The following is a 24,266-nucleotide window of genomic DNA, read 5'->3' on the forward strand; positions in this document are numbered from 1 at the left end:
CTCAGGCCAAGTCATGCCTCCCGAATAATAGGATTTGAACCAAAATGGAAAGTGTTCATAGAACAAATGAGCACTGGCGGTCAGGTAACTTTTCAGGGCTAATTGTTGAGTGTGTGCTTTTCAAAGGGAAAGAGTTTTATAGATGTAAGATGCTGTCGCCATGAAGCATACACCTGACAGTCTAGAGAAGAATGGTTTCCAGGTAACTCGATCTTCCCTGCATATCTTTGAGCCCATGATTGAGAGATGTTTGTTTCCATTTCTTCTATGCATTAAGATGATTGTTAAGGGGTGATACATGGGTGGGAATAATACCTGATGCAGTAATTCAAAGGAAATTAAAGGCATATTCTGTCCCTTTGTGCAATTTTAGTCTCTCGATACTGGACTAGTTGATTTCCAATTAAAACCACCCAAAGGGCCAGGAAGGTGGCTCAGTGGTAGAGTGCTTGCCTTGCATGCCTGAGGCCCTGGGTTCAATTCCTCAGCACCACATAAGCAAAAAGAAAAATGCCGGGCTGGGCGCTGGTGGCTCACGCCTGTAATCCTAGCTACTCAGGAGGCTGAGATCTGAGGATCGCGGTTCAAAGCCAGCCCGGGCAGGAGAGACTGTGAGACTCCTATCTCCAATAAACCACCAGAAACCGGAAGTGGCACTGTAGCTCAAGTGGTAGAGCGCTCGCCTTGAGCTGAAGAGCTGAGGGACAGCGCCCAGGCCCAGAGTTCAAGCCTCATGACCGACAAAAAAAAAAAAAAAAAAAAAAAAAATGCCGGAAGTGGCGCTTGGCTCAAGTGGTAGAGCGCTAGCCTTGAGCTGAAGAGCTGAGGGACAGTGCTCAGGCCCAGAGTTCAGGCCCCACGACCGGACCCCCCCCCCAAAAAAACCCACCCAAATAACAATACTTGACTAGCTTATTTCCAATTAAAGTCATTCAAATAACAGCTGGTTTGAAGAGGAAAGCACATTCAGTCTGGGCAAACCCTAAAACATCCCTTCCAGTTTTCCCTCCTCCTGGATGGCAAGCTTTGAGATGTTTTTTTTTTGGGGGGGGGCAGTCGTGGGCCTGAACTCTGGGCCTGGGCGCTGTCCCTCAGCTCTTCAGCTCAAGGCTAACACTCTACCACTTGAGCCACAGCGCCACTTCCGGCTTTTTTCTTTTTGCTTATGTGGTGCTGAGGAATCGAACCCAGGGCCTCATGCATGTAAGGCAAGCACTCTACCACTGAGCCACCTTCCCAGCCCCAGCTGTGAGATTTTTGGCTGAGCTCCAACTTCATCCCTTTCTCCCAGGAACTGTTGAAGTCTTCTTTTTACTTCTCCTACCCTCCCCTTCTTTCTGCCTTCTCCATCGATCTTCCTGATACTGGCATCTGAATGACTGGCCCTCCTCTCCTCCTCTTACACAAGCTCTTGGGAGCATGTGGAATCGAGGGAGAGCAGAGAACGAAGGAAAGGGAGGAGAAAGGAGGAGGACGTGGAGGTGGTGGGTGGATGACACCATAAGAGCTGCGTGTGACCTTGTGCTCGGTGTGCACATAAAACCCCCAGGGGGAACACAGGCTCTCCATTGTACAGATGAAAAGTAGAATGAATCTGACTAGAAACCTGGATATCTTTCTAACTCCAAAGCCTTTAATCTGGCCTGTTGTGTCTAAGTTTGACTAGGCCAAAGAAGTTGGCAGTGCGTGCTACAAACTGCTGACCCAAATCACAGACTCTATGATCCGCCATGTTTTGTTGTTGTTGTTGTTATTTTTGTAAAAAAAAATTTTTTTTCTTCAGTTATGGAACTTGAACTCAGGGCCTGTGCATTGTCCCTGAGCTCTTTTGCTCAAGACTAGTACTGTACCACTTCGAGCCACAGCTCCACTTCAGGTTTTTGAGTGATTCGTTGGAGATAAGAGTCTCAGGGACTTTGCTGCCTGGGCTGGCTTTGAACAGGCATCCTCAGCACTCAGCCTCCTGAGTAGCTAGGGTGACAGGCATGAGCCACTGGTGCCCAGCTAGTAGACAATGTTCCTCGGAAACATTGTTGGACACTGCCTAGAATAAAACGTAAACCAGACGCCATCATCTCCTGGCTTCATGTGTTCCATCAGCTTCTGGATACTCTAGGAACAGAAATCCAGACTCCACAATGCCCTGTTGTTCTGACCCCTTCCCTCCTGATCTTAGGAGGATGAGTGACCGTTGGCCGGCCCATCCCATACCATGCCAAGAGTTGATATTCTTGGTGTTCTCCAGATTTAAGCTCAATTCCCCTTTCTCTCCCTTCCTGTGGCTGCCTTCTCTCTTCAGTTAGGTTTCTTCTTTGAGAAACTTCCTGGACCTGCTGTCCAAAGTCTACCTCCTCCCTGCACTCATCTCTCTCCTCCTCCTCTGCCTCGTTGTTTTTGGTAATGCGTTGTGCATTGGGCTGTTCCATGCCAGGTGTATGGAAAGTCAAGCTTTGTTTATTGGAACAGAATTCTCCAGGGCTTCAGTGTCCAGCTGCCGTCTTGTTTCAGTGATTTCACGCACATCGCTGGAAAGCCCATAATCCTACGTATGCACGAGGTAAAGATTGGGAGGATCCTATTTTGAGGCCAGCCCAGGCTAACCATGTACAAGACCACCCCTCCCCATCTCAACCAATAGCTGAGCACAGTGGCATGCTCCTCTCCCAGCTAAATGGGAAGCATATATAGGTGGTTGCAGTTCAGGCTAATTGGAGGGGGGGGGGGGAAAGACCCCATCTCAAAAGTAACCGGAACAAAAGAAGGCTGGAGGCATTTCTCAAAAAGTATAGCTCCTGCCTAGTAAGCATGAAGCCTTGAATTCAAATGCCAGTTCTGCTATTTAAAAAAATGCTAAATAAATCACATGTGCATTAAATGCGGCAGGGTCATTCGGGCCTAAGCAGTGGGCAGTCCCCGCTGCTTGCTTTGACTCTTGTCCTTGGCCCAAGGGTAAAGGGAGATGTGTGGAGATGGGTGACCCACAAAAAGACAGGGCTCATCCCATACTGTCCCAGGGAAGGCTCAACTTGGACATGAAAACCTGGCCAGGGAGGGCGGATGGATACACCAGCTGTGGTATATGCAGTACGCGGACTTACGCGGACACTCTCACATTCTTGAACTTCTCCCTGGAAGGCTGCCCCTCTGCTCTGGGCCCTTGGAAGGGATCCCTTGATGTCTCATAAAAAACATGGTCACGGACAACTGACAAGTTCTCCTAGTGAAAACACGGGGAGGACAGGACAAGTCTCTCCCTTGGGGCTTGGGATTTCACAGTGTGCATGTTTAGTACCTCCAGGGCCGGCATGTTAATGGGGCTGTGCTGGGGGGAAGGGCTCGCGCTAGCCACAGGGGGTTGCATCTCAGGAACTTAATCCGATGATTAGGTCTAATCATGTTCCACTTATTTTTTTTTTAATGTGTCTCTTTAAGATAAAAGAGCCCCCTCCTTTATCAACCAATAGCTTAGGATTCATTAGCTAACTTTTTCTTTCTTTCTTTCTCAGTTCAGGGGGATGTAGCAACTTGAATTTACCCAGCTCTCATTTTATTCCCTTCAAACAATGGATAAATTCTCCATCCGTGACTCTTTTTAAAGGTTGCTTATGAGCTGCTGTTTGCGAACCATGTTCTGGCATTTGTTCTTAGGCTGGAATTGTCCCCGAATGTAGCTATGCATTCTGAGTGATTTGGAGGTGGGAAGGAGTTACAAGAATTTTCTTCTTACAAAAGCTATAAATCAAGCCGAGCACCAGTGGCTCACGCCTGTAATCCTAGCTACTCAGGAGGCTGAGATCTGAGGATCATGCCTCAAAGCCAGCCCGGATAGGAAAGTCCTTGAGACTCTTATCTCCAGTGAACCACCAGAAAACCAGAAGTGGCACTGTGGCTCAAGTGGTAGAGCACTAGCCTTAAGCTGAAGAGCTCAGGGACAGCGCCCAGGCCCACAGTTCAAGCCCCACGACTGACCAAAAAAAAAAGACTACAAATCCCAGGAGCTATCCTTCCTGTGGCCTCTCCCACTGAGACACCAGAGCCCAATGACAGCTCTGATTGGTTGGTTTTCAGCTACCGTCTCTGTGCAGCACAGGATTAGGGAAAGGACCTTACTATTTATATTGTCCAATTGCCCATTGTGGCTGAGGAAGAAACAGATTCGAGGAAGCTTACCCGAATTTGTAGCATCAGGGGGAGGGTGGAGTGGAGGCCTTGAACCCGAGAGCTTCACCTGACTCCAGGGGGTGTGTATAAATTTCCTCACAGTGTACTTCAATGCATCAAGGGGGTATGGTTGTGCCTACCTGTAATCCGAGCTACTCAGGAGGCACGTCTCAAGTTGAAGTTCAGCCTACACACAATTAGGGAGTCCCTATCTCCTACGCAAAGTGCAGAGCAGAGGGGTGGCTCCGTTGGTAGACCCCTGGGCCTGGCAAGGTGAAATCTCCTGTTTAATCCTCAGTATTGGAGCTTCACAGTGCAGCCTGGGGCAGACGGGTAAGTTAAGGAGGTTCGTTGTGGCGTGTGCGAGGTGGGCCAGCAGCGCCTTCCCGCTCAAGTCACAATGAGGGTCGTGACTGTAACGAGGCAAAGCGCTTCGAGGGCTGCCTGTGGGAATGGAGGCGTTGTTGTTAGTGTTTTCACATGTGCTTTGCTGAGCACTTTCTGAACAACCTTTATTTCTTCTTGCTCTCAAAGTCACCTACCTACTTAGGCATGGGTAGGCTGGCGGGTCTCAAGGGTAAAATAAGCGACGGACAAGGAGTGAGGACAAGGAATTTGAGGCCTAGAGGGGAAGGTGTTTTTTTGGACACTAAGAGTGTCAAGCGATTGGAGCAGGGGAGATGGAACAGGCTGAGATGGAGACGGAGATAGATGCAGGCAGTGGCTGACGGGACCCCAGAGCAGTGACAGCAGCCCGGACACGGACTGGCGGAGGGAGCCCGAGGGATCCGAGTGTGGGAGCGTTCAAACAGCGTGAGCAGCAGCAGGTCACGTGACACAGTAGAGAGCCTGGCAGAGGTGGGGCCGCACCCCCCAGGAGATGCCAGCTCAGAGGCCCCTCCACGGGATATCGAGGAGACCTCTCTCTGTCTCTCTCTGTCTCTGTCTCTCTGTCTCTGTCTCTCTCTGTCTCTCTCTGTCTCTGTCTCTCTCTCTCTGTCTCTGTCTCTCTCTCTGTCTCTGTCTCTCTCCCTCCCTCCCCCTCCCCCTCCCCCTCTGGCTGTGCTACCCCTGCTGCATTCTGTGTGACCCTGTGAGGAGCCTCAGGGAAATGGCCCGCGTGTTGGGGCAAAGCTGCTCTCTGCGGATGAAAAGGAAGAAAGGACGCTCTCACAACTTACATCTACACACAATGACGCTTTGCAGCGTCTTTCAGTATCCACTTTTCTCCAAGAGCCTTTATATGCCATCCATTGCCCCATTTTTTAAAAACACTTTCTATGTAGAAAGAGTAAGGTGTTGTCATTTTCTAAGCTCCCCCCAAGCCAGTTTTCACTGACCTGGACACTGTGTTCCCCCCCCCCCGCCCCCTCCATGGTCAGGACTGAAAGCTGATGTGGGAACCGATCTAAGGTCTCACATTCGTGTAACCCCACAATGCCCTTCAAAATGCAGCTGCACGAGGGCTCTCTCATCTATACATGATTTGACACTTGATTTTTTTTTTTTCCGACTGTTCCAAGGTGTGAAAGTGGAAGTCCTCAGGGAAATTGATGCTTCAGATTTTGCGTGTTGGTCTCCTTGGTGGGGCTCATAACACAAGGTGCCATTTTGCTTGCCACTGGGCAACAACCATGAGCCAAAAGTCCCCAGCCAGGCCATCGTGAGGATGAATGATGGTGTTTGACATTGCTAAGCTCTTCTGTCCAATAGGTTAGATGGATTACATGCATTTTCTACTTGGGATATTTGTGACTTGGGATGGGTTCCTATTGACCCCATAGGACTTATTCAGAATAAGTAACTCATTCAACACACAAAAAGCATTTGTGGAACGTAGAGTATGTCCCAAGCCACCTTCCAGGGGCTGGGCCTTTCGCAGTAACTCCAACGGTGGAAAGGCACATCGCTCTGGCTCTTACGTGCCAGTGCATCCTATGCATTAGGAAAATTGCTTCACACTTGGACCAAAGCTAAGTCATGCCTGCCATTAACTGCTCCGCAAAGACAGTGCCTTGGGACTGCTCACTAAAACAGGACCTGCCATTGCTGCCAGCCTGGAAATGTGCTGATGGAATTAAAAAAAAAACGAACTGGCTACTGCTGACACAGCAGGGGAAAACCAGATGAGTACGAAATCACATTTTCTTAAAAAAATCAACATAATATCAACTCCCAGATCCCAGCTCCTCCCCCCACCCCCACCCTTCCAGGCCAGCAATGAAGTCCAGCTCACTCAGGAGTTTTGTCAGATACTCTGGCATCTTGCCCAGGACAGGGATGGAGAGGGAGGGCACACTGGCAAGTGCCACTCTCCTTACCCCAGGAACTGTGGCGCCCCGCCGCTCCCCCGGGAGACACGCTGCCATCTCCCTCTGAGCTCGTCACCCCTCCTGAGAACACGGGTAAGACCCCCGAACTCATAAAAGTCATAGATCTGTTGTCTCCCCCACCCTCCCACCTCCAAGCTGGAAAATGTCTCCTCCGTTCCTTGCCTCCCTTCCTAACACCCCTACAGCAGTCCATCCAATGCATCCACCTTTTACAGAAGATGAGAACGCTCACTGATCTGGGGGTTGACCTTGCTTCTTCACACTCATCCTGACCACGGAGACAGGGAGCCGGCTGGAAATGATGAGCGAAGGGTTAGAGGCCAGCATGAGAGACAAAGGAGGGAAGCAGAGGAAGACCTCAACCCCTCGCCCTGTTGATGTAATACTCACCATGAAGAAAAGTGTCCATGCAAAAACAACCAAGACAAGCAATCTGGAACAATGTGGCTGCCATGATTCCCTCCCCAGCCCAAAGGGATATGGTCTAGATTCTGCCCACTTGGAAGATCTTCAGCCAAGGGTACCTTAAATTGGACTGGGAGGCCCCAATGCTGGTGGCTGTAATTCTAGCTACTCAAGAGGTCTGAGGATCATGGTTCAAAGCCAGACCATGCAGGAAAGTCCATGAGACTCTTACCTCCAATTAGCTAGCAAAAAGCCAGGAGTGGAGGTGTGACTCAAGTGATAGAGTACCAGTCTTGAGTGAACAAGCCAAGCCAGGACACAAGGCCCTGAGTTCAAACCCTGCTGCCAACATATACACAAAGAAAGGACGGTATTTTTAAAAACTGTTAACGCTGGGTGAGGACCACATGCCAGGGTAGGCACTTGTTGGCGATGGCATGGTGAATAGGATGGCCGGGGACTCTGTCTTCCTGGGATGGCGGTGGGCATGGCCCCCTACTAGCCTCTCAGATGGACGTCACGGGCAGTGCACAGTGCTCACTGAGTCCAGGCTGTGATCCGGCTGCTGTTGAATTTTTGTTCTCATAAAAGTGAAGAGGATTCTCCTAAATTCCCCTTTTCTGTCTTGCTGAGAGGGAAATTCTGCTTCAGAACTGACCTCTCTCCACTTCTTCGAAACACTAAAAAATGGAAGTGTTTTGAGTAAAGCTGATTTCAAGGCATGCTGGTGAGCCCCCGACACAGGTTCTTGGTCTAAAGCTGTGAAGAAGTCTCTGAAAATGTGTGTACATATTTCCTTGGCAACTCTACCCTGTTTGGCAAAGAGAGGCCAATTAATATGTCAAACTCTTTAACAGAGCCTTCTGCACATATGCCTTTCGACAGACTCAGAGACAAGGAAGAATCACTGGAAACATAAAGTGATAGCACCTAAAAAATAGGAAGAACTTCCAAATGGAAGGAATAATGGGCATTTAGCAAGTTTGGGCTCAGTTTCCAGCCATGACAGCTATGCAAGCAAGAACCAAATTACAAGGATAGTGGCTGATAGATGAGATTTGTGTTTCTGAAAGAGGCAGAAGAATCACAAGGTTGAGGCCAGACTGTGCAAAATTGAGCAAGACCAGGTCTCATAAAAAGGGGGATCGGGCTGGGAAGGTGGCTCAGGGGAAGAGTGCTTGCCTGGAATGCGTAAAACCCTGGGTTCGATTCCTTAGCACCACATAAGCAGAAAAAAAACTGGAAGTGGCGCTGTGGCTCAAGTGGTAGAGTGCTAGCCGTGAGCTGAAGAGCTCAGAGACAGCGCCCAGACCCAGAGTCCAAGCTCCATGGCCAACAAAAAATAAAGGGGGGGATGAATGCAGGAGTTGGGGTGCATGGCTTCAGAGGGAAATCCCATCAGGTAACATAATGATATTGCTTCTGCATATACAGAAGCTTGAGTTGGGATAATGAGATTGCTTATTTGTTCTTTAAGTTTCTTATTCTTGTTAGTGGTTTTGCAAAGTACAGATACAAAAAAGTAGAAAACAACCAAGCAAAGATGTTAACTGTTAACACAAGTATATTTCCCCCTAGGATTTTTCCCTCCATGAAATTTCCTTAAGAATCTGTCATGGTATCACATATATTTGCTTAATCGCTGAAATGCGTTCTGAATATTCCCTAGGCCCTTGAGGGTTCTTCTGTGAAAGCAGCGTAGCATCTTATTTCATCAGGAGACTTTTAGATAATTCCTGTGTCTTTATAATTGGCATGGTCTTAAACAACTATAAAACTAAATGTTTATACGTCTATACTGCTACTTAATTATGACCAAAAAAAATCCAAGTAAACATAGTAACTTTTGGTACGAATAAAGAACACGACATAACACATGGACAGAGAATTCGGTGCATTAACGTTGTGAACTGTTCATGGCAGAGGATTTTGTGCTTTTTCTCTGCCACTGAAAAATTTGCATCACAGTAAGAAATTCACACATCCTATTTCCTAGGAGCTAGTCTTTGTTGAAAACTGAGCATGAATCTGACCAAGCTTCCAGAGGTAACTAGCAACAGGCAATATAGGAGGCCCAAGAAACATACATGGAATGACAGGGGTGCAATCTCCAAGATGTGGCCCCTGGGAAATGTGGGTGTGGCTGTGTGAGTGTGTGAGAGAGAAGGGAGACAAATGGACATTAACAAGATTTAAGGAAATTGCCTGGTATTTTGTGTATCAACCAATTGAAATTGTGTAATTCATTCAAATAAGAAAACTATAGAGAAAAAATAAAACAGAGAAATGTGAACATTGGCATAAAGTATTGGTTATTAACACAGGAATGATTCTTCTTTTTGACCCTGGCTATTCAATACTAAGAAATGATTGTTCTTTAGAAGAAATAATATAGTATATTATTATTATTATTATAGGGACATGTCCTATATAATAATAATAGCCATAAATTGGTGATTTATTCTGACAGTACTAGGGTTTGAAATCAGGACCTTGCACATGCCAGACTGGTGCTAAGCCATGTGAGACATGCCTTTAAGCCCTAATTTTTGCTGGTTATTTTGAGGATAGAGTCTAGCAATCTTTATTTCTTGGGCTGACCTTAAACTTTGATCCTCTGGATCTCAGCCTCTTGACTATGATGACAGGCGTGAGCCACCTGCACCTGGTATAAATTGACAAGTTTTAAAGGCAGGTGGTAAGTAAAAAAAAAAAAAAAAAAAAAAAAAAAAAAAAAAAAAACACTGCCTAGCGAGATATAGGTGGCTCATAGCTGTAATCCTTGTTGCTCAGGAAGCTGAGATCTGGAGGATCCCAGTTTGAGGCCAGCACAGGCATAAAATAATCCAAAAGACTTCATTTCCAGAATAACCAGCAGAATGCCAGGCTGGAGGTATGGCCCAAATGATAGAGCACCAGCTAAGCAAGCAAGCTGAGTAAGCTTGAGGCTCTGAGTTTCAGCCTCAGTAAGAATTCTTTGTTAAGGCTCCCTGTTTACTCTTTCTTCCTTTTTATGTCCATCTTATAACCATACTAGAATAGCAATCGAAGTATTAGTATTTTGACTTCTTAAATATTTTGTGAGCTTTTGATTAAGCTTCCAGTGTGAAATTTCGACATGGAATTCTGCAAAACAATCTTGCACTTGAAACCCAGAAAAAAAATCCTTTTCTCTTCCCAGTCCCTTCCTGTGTCTGTTCCCCTGTATAGCTCAGTAATAAGTGAGCATCACATTGTCTTGAGAACATCACAAATAGCTTGGCACAGGATTTCGCAGAAGAAACGGGCATGAAAGATAATATGCGTAATTGCTCTGAGCAGCGTGTGCTAATGTTTTCAGTCTTTCTCGTTTCCCTCCTGCAAACAGTTTCTTCCCATTTTTGCCATCCAGGAATATTTTGAATTTTTAGCTAATCATATTTTCCCTGTTATCTGTCTCTATTTCAGGATGGCATGGGAAACTTGAGGATCACAGAAAAAGGTCTCAGACTAGAAGGAGACTCAGAGTTCCTGCAGCCTCTCTACGCCAAAGAAATCCAGTCCCGCCCAGTAAGTCTCTGCTAAGAGCAGAAAAATGGTTCTTCTCAAATCGGAGCCTGGGGAGATGTATCTTGCCATTTGTTGAGATAGAATATTGTGATGGGGGTGGGGAAAGGGGGTAGGCACAGATCACGTGATGGATCTGCTCTCAGATCAGCAGCCTTGGCTTATCCTAGAGATGTGGCGCTGTGTGCAAGAGAGCTGGCCTCTGTCTCTTGAGTCTTCTTTTCCTTTCCTGTGAAATAGAGAGGAACAATCTCCAGTAAACCAGCGTCAGGAATAAGATTGCAAATCAGGTGACACCGTACATGTGGAAAAGCCTTAAGAACTGTGCGTACAGCAGATTCTGCCACATACTAGTTTTCAATGTCCACGGTACCAAAACTGAAGACCTGAAGATCATGCGTCAGTGCCAGCTTCGACAGAAAACCCCTGTGAGACTCTTATCTCTAATTAACCACCAGAAAACTGGAGTGGCACTATGGCTCAAAGTGATAGAATACTAGCCTAGAGCCAAAAAGCTCAGGGACAGTGCCTAGGCCCTGAGTTCAAGCCTAATGACCAACAAAAAGAAAGAAAAGATAAAGAGTCCCAGATTTATAGGTGTGGCCTGGCTGGTCATTTTCTCAACTCTTGTTCTTCTGGGTTGCAGAGAAGTCTCTGATTGTCGTCATCTTTTGAAGAGGGCAATTTGGTAGCCGTGAGATGATTCTCCTGCTCCAGGACGCATCCCAGTCATTATAGATGAGTGCCCTCGTTTCGGGGAGTTCTGTCCTACAAGGCTTTGCTCTCCTTGGGGGCGGTTTTCAGTCCTAAACACATGATCCATCAGTCCTGTCTTCCCTGGGGCCCAAGACGAGTGTGCAAGCCACTGTGGACAGAACGGGCTAGGGCAGCGACCCACAAGATGGAGGCAGAGAGGGCAGGCTTTTCTCGTGATTTTAGTTGATTTAAGGTAGCCGTACGTACCTGTTCAAACAGACCGAAAGTGGGGCATCTGAGAACCGGAGCGCTGGCCTTAGGAGTCTGAGTACTTGTTGAGATTGCCTGCGAGGAATTCCTGGCCCTAGATGCGGTGTACAGGGCTCAGGTGTCCTGAGAGTCCAGAAGTCTTCATTACCATACTTTATCTTTGAGACCTTATGTTCTCACCTTCCATGTGAGCTTCCCTATTGGTCGCTGTTACCTATCAATTATCAGCAAATCATCTGCGAAATTGTACTTAATCACTGGTATCTAATTAAATTCAAAGATCGGTTCATTGAAGTAGGGATTTTTTTTTTTGCTTCATTTTACAAACTAGAGAACAGAGACAGAGACCATGTACAAAATCATATACTTAGGAAATAACAGAACAAAAGATTTCATTCCCAGAAATGTGACTCCAAAGCCACAGTCTGCTATATAAGCTTTTGTTTTTCCTTCCTTCCTTCCTTTCTTCTTTCCTTCCTTCCTTCCTTCCTTCCTTCTTTCCTTCTTTCCTTCTTTCCTTTTACTTATGATAAAAGTCTTTCTACATGCCTTCCTTTTGTTGATTAATAGTATCAAGGTTGATGCCTTTTAGCATTTTTTTTGATTGGATAAGTTTTGTTAAGTTCGCTTTTGTCTTTTTGTGCTGAGGGAAGACAGTTTCTGGTTGGAAGGGATGATTCATACATTTGTTTGGGATAAACTTGATCTGAAGCCACCTGCTATAACTCTGTAGCCAGGGGTCACTGGAAAGTTCCCCCAAAGCATCATTTGCATTGTGTGCATAAATTAGCATAATTAATGTGCTTCAGCAATTTGGTATGGTAGATAGTTTTATTGAAATGCCATCTAAAGCCCTGAATTGTATTAAACTAAATGGTACTGAATTGCTGTCAACAAGTGGACTTCTTTGCCTGTTTATAAAAAAAGAAGCTGGACACTGGTGGCTCACGCCTGTAATCCTACCTACTCAGGAGACTGAGATCTGAGGATGGTGGTTCAAAGCCAGGCTGGGCAGGAAAGGCTGAGATACTCCTGTCTCCAGTTAACCACAAAAAAAACTGGAAGTGATGCTATGGCTCAAAGTAATAGAGTGCTAGCCTTGAGCAAAAGAGCTCAGGAACAGCGCTCAAGCTCTGAGCTCAAGCCCCATGACTGACCAAAAAAGAAGGGCCAGAGTGGTAAAAACAGCGAAAAGAGCACATCACTTCAGTCCCACAGTTATTATTTATAAAATTTAACTGTACTCATACAGTACATTCACCAAGGCACTCCAAGTACTATGAATATCAAAAATCTATTCTGAAGTTACACCCTGAATGGATGGTCACATGATATACTCTGCTTTGTACTGATGAGAGACAATTTTTCAACATTCTTGCCAATAGTAATACTCTCGCCTTTGGTAATACTCTCCTAAACAGGTGCAGCATGACATCTTGTGGTTTTTATATTGATATATGCGCTATGATTAGTAATGTTGAGCACATTTTTGGATGTCTTCCTTGAAATAACAAGTATTGTCGTTAGTATTTCATTTGCCTATGGAGTGGCAAGAGTTCCATCTGTACTCATATTTTCGTTCCCCTCTTAAGTACTGTGTGATTTGCAAATACGTCCTCCCATTCTTTTCACTCCTTTTGCCATGAAGAAGCTTTTATGGGTTGATGAGTCCCGCTTTATTTTGCTTAAATCACCTTTGCTTCTGGTACCATATACCAAAAGAGTATCCTATATTACCAAGATCAGGATTTTGATGTGTTCTCCTATTTTCTTCTAGAGGTTTTATTGGTTTATATCATATGTTTAAGTTGTAATGTATTGTTTATTTGTGTGTGTACATGTATATATATATAGATATATATACACACATAAGATAAGGATTCCATCATGTTCTTTTCCTGTTTTGTGTGTGTATGTGTTTTTAATTTTAGCATGTGGATATCCAGTTTTCTCAGCACTGCTCATTACAGAGACCATTCTTAAACCCAGCTTAAGTTCTTGGTACCTATGTTGATGATTAGTCAACTCTGTCTAAGTCCATTTATTTCTGGGTTGGGTATGCTGTGGTTGACCCATGTGCCTGATTTCATGCTGATGCCATGCTGTTTTGATGACTGCAGCTTTGTACTCTCACTTGAAGCCAGGTACCACGATACTCCCCACTTTGTTCTTTATGCATCTAAATTGCACATATGCTCCATGGCAGATGAATTTGAGCTTCTGGAACCCAAAGCTGAGACTTACCACAACTGTCCTCCACCCTAGATCCCCTAGAACATGCCTCCCTTTTGTATTTATCCCTCTACCCACTAAAGAACATACGCTGGGGTGGAAGGTGTGCTTGGTAGAGATACTAACTGTGGAAGAAACTGAGGCTGGCAGTCAAGTTAGGGGTAAAGGGTTTTCACTGAACATTGACCAGTAGCGAGTAGAGCAGAGAAGAGCCTCTGTGTGTCTCTGGTTAGTTTAGAAACCAGATGAAGGCCACTGTGACTTCTCTTCAAGGAGCAACACAGCTTCCGCTCCCAGCTGAACATATTGCACACAAAACAGCCATCTCTCCGCTACTTGCATAGAACCCGAGCATCTTGCTGGCTTTAATTAAGAAATTAACTGGACCATGAAGTATTGCCCAAGTTAAATAAAAGTGATTTGTACCAAGTCAGAAGGGGGTACACTGGGCAACTTTGAATTTCTTTGCTTACCCATAAATTACAGATGGCATTAAAAACTGGAAGGGTCATCTCTGAGCCCATCTGCACTGCGAAACTAGTTGCTGTTCCCTGATGTGTCTTGTCTGTTTACATGTGCTGATTGATTGCCGACTGTCATGGGGACCAGATGCTTTGCCTGCTTTATACAGACACAAACTTGGAATCATTCAGCACAGAAATCCTGGAAAGCAGGCATTAGGTATTCAAAGGCTTCTGGTAGAAGGCTTAAGGTAGAAGACCTTGCGAGTATGTGTGTTTTTTGAGGGACCTCAAGTGCAATTACATCAACCAGCACAGTGCTAGAGGAGGTCGGTGCAAACTTGACATGAGAGGAAGAAGGCCTGGCTGCATGTTTCCGGAGGCTTTGGGTAGGGAGGGTACTCCAGACAGCCCCTTCCTTCCGGTCAACCGGAAGATCCATCATGAGGAGTTCATCCATCTAAACCTTCTCGTGCCAGACTTGTACTTGTGAACACCCCTTCCTCACTCCACTTACACCATTTCCACCCAGGATTAGTATCACTCATAAGATAGATGTGGCTCACAGAGTGACTCAAGCCTGTTATCCTAGCTCCTTGGAAGATGAAGATTGTAGGCTCATGATTTGAGACCCACCCAGGGCAAAGTAAATGTGTAAGTCTCAAAAAGGGACTGGTGGAGTGGCTGAAGTAGTAAAGTATCAGTACTTTGACAGAACCTCAGTACTGTCAGATAGATAGATAGATAGATAGATAGATAGATAGATAGATAGATAGATAGATAGATAGATAGATAGATAGATAGATAGATAGATAGATAGATAGATATAGATATAGATATAGATATATAGTGACATGGGGTCACATAATACAATGAGAAAAATGCTAACTTAGAACAGGAAGTAGAAAGAGGAATAAGTTGATAGACCATAAAGGAAAGGCCATGAATTTTCCATGCATGTTGGATGGAACTTTGCATTGGTATACTCTCTGGACTGAGTTCAAATATCACGATTGATTTCAAATAGCAGAGAGGGGACAGAGTGCTGGCAGTTGTGTGTTCTAGAGGGAACACGAGATTCCAAGCTGGGGACTCTTCTCTCTCTCCACATTGCCCTTCTGATAAGCTGTGAGCCCCATAGCAGTTCCTCTCCATTTCTCGATTTCTTTAACGATCGGGCATGACTGATGGCGCCCTACAACTTTTGCAGTCATAACATCTTTAAGCAAGTTACTTGGAACCCTGAATTCAAACTAGGTTGGCCAGGCCCTGCATCTTTGCTGTCCTGCCTTCCCCGTGTCCCTGTGTCTCCAGCCAGGGTGCCAACACCCAAGGTGGGCTTTGCAAAACCTCCTGACCTGCCTCCCTTCCTCCAGGACTCGGCTCCAAAGAGACCTCCCCTGACCACTGAGTTAATAAGAGACCCCTTACCCATTAGCTTTATTTTCCTACACCATGCTGCGTTATAGGAACGATGATTGTTTATACTTTGTATGTATAGCTTTCACATCACCTAAAAACTTAGTATTATCTCCACATCAAGAGAAACAGTGTTTATTTGTTCTTTCTATAGTAATCATTCTAATTTTTAACCCAAAAATAAGCAGACACTCGATTTTTTTGTTTGGTTTTGTTTTGTGCTGATCCTGGGACTTGAACTTGGCCTGGGCACTGTTCCTCAGCTATTTTGCTAAAAGCTAGTGCTCTACCACTTAAGCCATAGCTCTGCTCTTGGATATATATTTTTTTAGTTATTAATAGGAGATAAGAGTCTCACAGAGTTTCCTACCAGGGGCTGGGTCTTCAGATCTCAGCTTCCTGAGTAGCTAGGATGACAAGCGTGAGCCACAGGTGCCTAGCTCAATTTTTATTTTGTTTTAGCAATTTTTTATTGTGATTAAATGATTACATAAATTACACAAATTCCACAGTATTGTGGGATAGTGATACTCAGTTAAAGTCACAAACACATTCTAACCTTCATGGGGCAAATTGTCTCTATTGTGGTCTGTAAAGTTTATGAGTTTCTGTGAGTTTTGACAATGCATTTATTTCTTCCACATTGGGTGATATTATACATTTCTTTCCTTTTGCTTAGTGTCTGCTGTTCCCTCTTGTTTTGTTTTGTTTTAAAGAGCATGGTGTGCAACACCCACTTCCTTATTTCAGATCATGGTTCTGTGTTTTATCGTCCGGACGGCCTTGAGCAAGTTCTAGACCTTTCCTTGCCTCACTCTACTGTCCTGTGAAATGGGTGCAGTTACAACTCTCTTATAATCTTACGTCAGTAAAGGTGTGTGTAAAGTATACAGAATTGTTCCTTGAATGTAAGTTTCTAACATTGCATACGATAATTACATGTTATTAGCATTTGTTAATGCAGTTATTGACTTTGTCTACCACTGTAGTTCCTCAAATAATTTCTGTTACGTTAGGGAGCAGATTTTATTTGAATACATGAATATTCTTTGAGATCTTTACAGCTCAAAAAAATTCTGTAAGGACCTCTGAGGTTCTTACAAAGACAAATACCTCCTTGATAGGAGCTTATATATGGATTAATTATCATTATTAGCTACACTCTGGTTATTAAGTAGGAGACGGTATGAGCAATGATATGGCTGGAGGCCATGGGGTAAGAATTGAGTCAGAAAGAAAGATAAAGGGGACTGACTTTAGGGGTTTGAAGCCCAACTTTTTCCTGTTATAAGTTTTGATTCAGATCATCCCCAGGCAGACCAAAGCTCTGAGAGTGGACATGTGATCACAGACATAGGGTTCAGCAGAGCAAATTATCACCTCCCCTTGTTCTCAGCTTGGAATATCTCAGCCTCGTCGCCTACACCCCCATCACTTCGGAGACATTGTAGCCCACCGTGCTTCCTGCCTGGGTCCATCCTGCCAGGATTCGTGTTGTTTTAAAGCCTGTTTGCAGTGAGGAGGTGTCTCACCACCAGAGATGGGTGCTGGGCACTTGGGGAGAATAATGGAGAGAAAGCAGCTTGAAGAAAGGCAGGTGCTTAAGTACATTCTTTCAGTTTTTGTCATTTTTCACTCCCAAATTGTTAGCAGAAAGAAAGAAAAACACATTGCTTTAAAAAAATTGGCCCATAATGCTTTGATCAAAACAGGCCCATCACCTGTCAATTCTTGTGGTACCCAGTGCTTTATAATTGCTACGAGTGTGTTGTACCATTAGTCTTCATTTTCCAAAACTTGTTCATTGTCAAAAACACTGATAATTTTTTTTCAGAAGGTGTAATTTCAAGTGGCTGAAGCCAAAACACCTTTCTGGCATATGAAGTTATAAGCAAATGCTTACTGTGACTTTGATGGTTGCAAGCTCTAGCAGCAGCTAAGTGAACCCTTTTGAAGCAGAATTCTGGGCATTATTACCAGCGACAGTTTAAACGGTGGTTGCCTACACGAACGTGTGGGAGACGTTCCATTTCCATGAGTGATTCTGTTTTTTATCAGCAGCAATTCTGCCTCTGGGCAAATACCAAATGCTCTGCAAAGGAAATGAAGCTTTCAGGCTAATAAATATTTTGTAGATGCACTTGTTGCATGTTAGATGGAGAAGGGGTTTTAAAAAGGGAGAGAAAGATGGGGACAATTGTTACCACGTTGAAAGACTGTGGTCCATCCACCTTGCTTGGTGCAGTAGCATTGGTTCCCCTCTCCCCCACCCCATGAACAAGGCCACAGCTTCTGTTTATCACCATCAGAGTCAGGGAAATAAAAAGTGGCATGGCCCAAGCACGAAATACCATTTGCTGATGGTAGGATTATTGGAGTGTTCCACCATCAAGCTCTGTAGATTGGTTTTAGCCCTCAGTTCAGGTACACACAAGAGCTGCACTTGAATAGCTTGACTTGAATAGGTCTGAGTCCAAATCTTCTCAGCTCTTCCACTTCTCCAAATCCCCCCCACAGCTTCCTCATGTCTAATGGATACCCTGGGGTGTAACTATTTTGGGGACCCCCTTAGGAGAAAAGATTGGATTCTTCATTCTAAATCCAACTTGCCTTGTGAATTCTTCTTGTAATAATAACTATAAGACCCACACTTGCTCTCTCTTACTTGAGTCATCCCGTTCTCTTCAACCCAGCTTTGGGATAAGATCAGGGCATTCTCCCACACACATGGGAAATAGTCTCCACATTGTCTTCTCCTCCTAGGATAAAAATCTCCCATCTCATTCAGGTATTGTGACTACGTGAACCCAGTCAGTGCCATTAGTTGGCATATTGTTCTCGCCTTCATCATTGGCAGCCTTGGGAAATGCCTCATCATTCTCCCAATCATTTATATGAGTTGTAATTAAATACAGGCTAGCGTATTTGGACACGCATCTGCGTGCATGCTGTTGTGGAGTTGCAGGTTTCATTGGAAGTATTCTCATTAAGATCTATGTGGTGCACCTCTCTGGTGTGGCTCTGCTCTGTGGAGCCATCAGATAGCACAAACACTGTACAGTCGGCCTTCCCCCAGGAGCTGCCAGCCTGAGACAGTTTACCATTGCTTGGCCCCTGCTCCATTTCCTGAGTCCTCCAGATTCCTTTGCTCTCAGCATCCTTTGGCTTGTGGCCCCGCCATACCTGGTTGCTCTGACTTGGCCCTGCTTTTCCTGCGCTGACGTACACCTTCTCCCTCCACTGTGATGTGAATTCTCTGGTTCTATCTCTGAAGCCTTCCACTGGGCTAAATCACCCACTCGGGTCCCCAATGTTGGTATTACAATCAGAACCCTTGATGTAGGACACTCCCCAAAACCACACAGTATGGAAGCAATATTACATGTTTCAGACTTGGACAAATAACTCCATTCGCACTTAGCTTTGCCTCCTCCTAGCTTTGAAACTTGAACATTACTTGACATGTTCCCACCTAGCACATTAATCTCTCTATTTATATTATGGGTTGTTTTGAAAATTAAATGAGAGAATATAGAAGGGCTGCTTAAAACACTATGTCACTTACATAAGACCCTATAGTGGGTCTACTCCTCCTCCTACTACTACTATTATTGTTCTTATGGCAGACAAAACCTCCAGTACAGGTCCTGACACACACAGTCCTGTGTCATTGGAAAGATGACATACCTCCCTGTATGAATTGCAGCTATACTGGTCAGATGACTGATTTCAAATCCTCTCAATATGGTGCTTTTTGAGCTGAAGCAAAAGGAAAAGCGAAATCTCTGTCATTCAGAAGGCAAAAGCCATTTTCCCAGAGGTATCTCTTCAACCCACTCATGCAGTGGTTTTTATCAGAGGTGGTTCAGAATATCCCATATCAGTGTTAGCCATAAAGAAACTCACTGGGGCTTGTTTGCACTTGGTTCACGGGGTACCCCCGCAAGGAAAATAGAAACAAAGCAAAGGTATGTAGTAGTCGCACTTGGCACAGTTGATTGACTTTAATAGGTCCTGATTATGCTGCTCATATTCCATGAAATTAAAAAGCTTACAAATGTTATGAGCCATTACCCTTCCATTTAAGAGAGCTTCTGACATGTTAGCAGCTACATTTAATGAAATTCTTTTCAAAAATGCCATCGGCAGCCTCCACGTAGAAACGCAATGTGAAGAATTATTTGGGGACATTTGTCCTCTCACATGCCTATCTTTTGTCTTGTCTGAGACCCACCTCAAAGCCACCAGAAGTTTGTGGGAGTGATTTACATGTTTCTATAACTATTTCAGCTTTGATCGTAAGCTGTTCTTCAGTTTAAGAGAAGGGTGTGTTGTGTGTGTGTGTGTGTACGTGTGTGTGTACGCGTGTGTGTGTGCGTGTGCGTATGATGAGCCAGTGGCTCAGACCTGTAATCCTAGCTATTCAAGGGCTGAGATCTGAGGATTTCGGTTTAAAGCCAACCAGGGCAGAAAAGGCTGTGAGATTCTTATCTCCAATTAACTGCCAAAGATCCAGAAATAGCACTGTGGCCCAAAGTAGTACAGCACTACTCTTGAGTAAAAGTAGTTCAGGGACAGGGCCCAGTTCCTGAGTTCAAGCGCACGCGCACGCACACACACACACACACACACACACACACACACACACACACACACACACACACACACACACACACACACACACACACACACACACACACACACACACACACACACACACACACACACACACACACACACACACACACACACACACACACACACACACACACACACACACACACACGCATATTAATGTTTGGGCTGTGTTCACAGTGAGTGTTCAAACAGCCTACCTTTTTACATAAGAATAAATTTTATTACTTACTTTCTCTTTGATTCTGTCTGTAGTCCTTGACAATCTAAAACATTCCAGGAAATGTTCAAAAATGTCCTTTCCTATGCTGTCTTCCATTGAGCTATTATGGTATATATGAGAGATAAGCTAGTGCATAAAAAAATGAGATGATAAAGTCCTAGATTAGGTGGTACTTGTACTTACAGAGGAAATACATTTTTACAGTCTGTGGCAGGAGGATTTCTAGATTATAAGAAAGGTGAATAATGAGATATGAGTTATTTAGAGATAGTTCTTTCTGTTAAATAATCTTTCCTTTTGGTTTTTATTATGAGGATAATTAGCATCTTCATGGGGGCAGGCTTGGTACCAATGTTTGGATTCAGGACCTCGCTCTTGCTTGGCTTCCATATGCTTCTGGCACACTACTCCTTGAGCCTGCCAGCCCAGTTTTTGCTAGATGGTTTACGGATGGAGTCTTGCTGTCTGCCTGGGCTGGTTTCAAACTGAAAAGAATCAATTTGGGAAACATCGCCATTAAGAAAAGACAAGCTAAGTGTTTGAAGGTGCTTCCTTCCCGTGGGGGTAATGGTGCTTCTATCTGAAGCCATTCACTGTATTTCCTAAAACAAGGAACATACTTGAAGAACAGATAAAAATTGCAACAAAAATATATCTATTCCAGCTGGGTGCTGGTGGCTTATGCCTATAATCCTGGCTACTCAGGAGGCTGAGATTTGAGAATCACAGTTCAAAGCCAGCCTGGGCAGGAAAGTCCCTGTGAGACTCTTTTATCTCGTTAACCACTCAAAAATCAGAAGTGGTGCTGTGGCTCCAGTGATAGAGTGCTAGCCTTGAGCTGAAGAGCTCAGGGACAATGCCCAGGCCCAGAGTTCAAGCCTCACAACCAACAACAACAACAACAAAGCTATCTATTCCAGTGTTGATGACTGAAGAGTTTAATGTATTCGATATTTCCAGTTTGGGCTCCCTTTTCTTACTTTTCCTTGCTTCCTTTTTTTTAATCTTGCTTTCCCTTTGGCTGGAAAGCTTTTTTTTTTCAGAAATTGTTAATTGTTCAGCATGGTTGTAGTGCAGGGAAAGCGTGCATTACAAAAAGGAAAGGGAACAGAGATCCAGTATTCATGGAGACCCTAACGTGATCCAGGGATCATGCCAACCTTGCATGAGTTCCTCACTCTTGAGCCATATTATAACATAAAAATCGCAATGTACATGTCTTAACTATGAGGAAATGAAGCCGTACAGAAGGTAAACAACTCATCAGCCATCAGAGAGCAACAAAGAAGGGAAGGAGAGGTGATCTGTTCTTGAAAGTCTCTGCTCTTTCCACAACAACATGGTGTTCTCTGAAGACTATAGCCCATACATTGAATGTTTTATGCCTTGGAAGGTAGCCAGCATTGTACTAGCCATCTGTTAAATGTTCATTATGAACTGACACAATAAGACATTTAAATAATCAGAGAAAGCATTTGCCTTTATTACAGTGCCAAGGGTATTGAGATTGGTGGGCCTTCAGACCAGCGAGACTGATTGGTAAGAATTGGCAAGACTGGAAGGTGTGTTTGTGCAAATCCTGTGTGTGAGCCCCGTCTGCCTCCACACCCAACTCGCAGCCACAATGGCGAAATGAACCCAGCTCCCCCTTCCTGATCTTCAGCATTACATACAAGCACACAAACATGCCAAGAGAACTCATTCCCAGCTTGATTTCTAAATACTATTGGAAACACTGAAGAAGGGAGAGGATCCGCTGTGTACTGTCTCATCAGGGGATTATATCCTGTGTTTAGAAAGATGGCTTCTGTTTGTTTGGCTCAGTATTGTGTTTGCTTATCCCAAGCTCTGGGGCAGATGCTTTCCAGTTTAATCCACTTCAACTTTGAGTATCTTTACCTTGGGCAAGTCACGAGTTTATTTGGAAAAGAAGTTCAAAATTACTGAAACTCTGGGGAGTTTACAAACTGGAGGATAATGGTGCCTCTGTGTGTGTGTGTGTGTGTGTGTGTGTGTGTGTGTGTGTGTGTGTGTGTGTGTGTGTGTGTGTGTGTGTGTGTGTGTGTGTGTGTGTGTGTGTGTGTGTGTGTGTGTGTGTGTGTGTGTGTGTGTGTGTGTGTGTGTGTGTGTGTGTGTGTGTGTGTGTGTGTGTGTGTGTACATGTGTGGTTTGGAAGGAAGCAGAGGATTCCAATACTTGCATAGGTTCGTTTGGCAAAGATACACTACTTCTCAAATTTTTTTTTTGGTGTGTGTGGGGGGGGTCAGTCATGAGTCTTGAACTCTGGGCCTGGGCGCTGTCCCTCAGCTCAAGGCGATCACTCTACCACTTGAGCTACAACACTACTTCTGGTTTTCTGGTGGTTTATTGGAGATAAGGGTCTCACGGACTTTCCTGCCCAGGCTGGCTTTAAACCATGATCCTTATATCTCAGTCTCCTGCATAGCTAGGATTACAGGCGTGAGCCACCAGCGCCTGGCTATCAAATTTATATAATCCTTACCAGTCCATTTTGTCTTAACGCATTCCCTTAACTGTTTATAATAACTGACAGCACCTACTGTAGTCTCCGTTGAATTCTCATGTACCAAGAATTTATCAGAATGATTAATCTGTATTTTACATGTGCAGTCGGACTTTTCTGGAATACAACCAGCTTTCCAGATAAAATTCCAGTATAGTCCATGTACTGTCAGGCAATATATTAACTCATGTCATCTCCCTGGTGACTCAGCGAGGTTGGTATCTTCATCATCGTCATCATTATTCCTGCGTTACAGGTAAAAGGACAAGAAAGCGAGCCTCGGGGACATGAGTAGCTTGTCTGAAAGGGAATCTGTTAACTACCACCCTCGCTTGGGTGGTGGAGTGGGGATGAGCTTTGTCGCTCACAGAACGGGTTCTGCTTTGCTGCCTTCCAGCACACAGACCCAGAGTGTCCCAGGGCAACGTCACAGCGAGCCGGGGCGGCCACAGAGCAAGACTCACGGGGCAGCTGAGCCCACTTTGCATCTAGTCGTCTAGAGAGCAGAATCGCAGACCATGCAACTTTTGTATGTGAATTTGGGTAAACAGAGGCAGGTATATCTAAGATATAGATGACATGAAGGCAAGAGAAAGAAAGATCTAGAAAACAAAGATCTGACTCTTAAAGAAACTTCTTAAGTGAATGCTGCTATGAATATATTAGTCTGGCTAGCTTCACCTAGGATAGGAATTATCCACTTTGTGTGCTTTCTCTCTCTCTCTCTCTCTCTCTCTCTCTCTCTCTCTCTCTCTCTCTCTCTCTCTCTCTCTCTCTCTCTCTCTCTCCCCCAATCCCACTCTCCCTCCCTCCCTCCTTCCCTCCCTCCCTCCCTCTTCCATTCTTCCTCTCCTCCTCCCTTTCGCCTTCTTCCTCTCCATCCCCCTCCCTTTCTCTCCCTCTCCCTCTCCCTCTCCTCTCAGGCTGCCTTCTTGCTGGGGCACCACATGAGCCTTCCGTCTTTCAGATAGGGTCTTGTGTTTTTGCCCAGACTGTTCTCGAACCAGAATCCTTCTATCTCTACCTCCCAGGTAGGGGAGCTCACAGGCACACACTAGGACCTCTAGGTCTTAGATGGGACAGTTGTTTACTGGGGGAGACTGTCCTATACATGGTATGATCCTTGCCTCCATCCAGTCAGTGAACGTAGAGCCCTACATATCCACCAGCCTTCCAATGGCCCCCCGCTGATCACCACTGGTCTGGATGAAAGGCAAGAGGATGGATTTATGCATCCCCACAGATGCTGGCTGAGGGCTGCTCTGTTTTCAGCATCAGCCAACCACAACTCCTTTTCCTGTTAGTAATGCAGGACTCCTGAATGACACCACTGGCTTGCAGACATCAAACAGTATGGTGCT

At 44.9% G+C, this 24,266-nt stretch overlaps 1 protein-coding gene across 9 annotated transcripts in view; it reads left to right on the top strand.

Moving 5' to 3' along the window:
• Sgcd (sarcoglycan delta) overlaps positions 1-24,266 on the top strand; it is a 913,825-nt gene that overhangs the window by 766,307 nt on the left and 123,252 nt on the right. For all 9 annotated transcript variants that reach the window (XM_069993889.1, XM_069993890.1, XM_069993888.1 and 6 more), the window contains one exon: positions 10,347-10,448. In XM_069993889.1, coding sequence (XP_069849990.1) covers positions 10,347-10,448 — 102 coding nt within the window. The remainder of the gene's footprint in view (positions 1-10,346; positions 10,449-24,266) is intronic.

Source organism: Dipodomys merriami, unplaced genomic scaffold (assembly GCF_024711535.1).
Source record: "Dipodomys merriami isolate MVZ:Mamm:240054 unplaced genomic scaffold, mDipMer1.0.p SCAF_44, whole genome shotgun sequence".
Lineage (NCBI taxonomy): Eukaryota > Metazoa > Chordata > Mammalia > Rodentia > Heteromyidae > Dipodomys > Dipodomys merriami.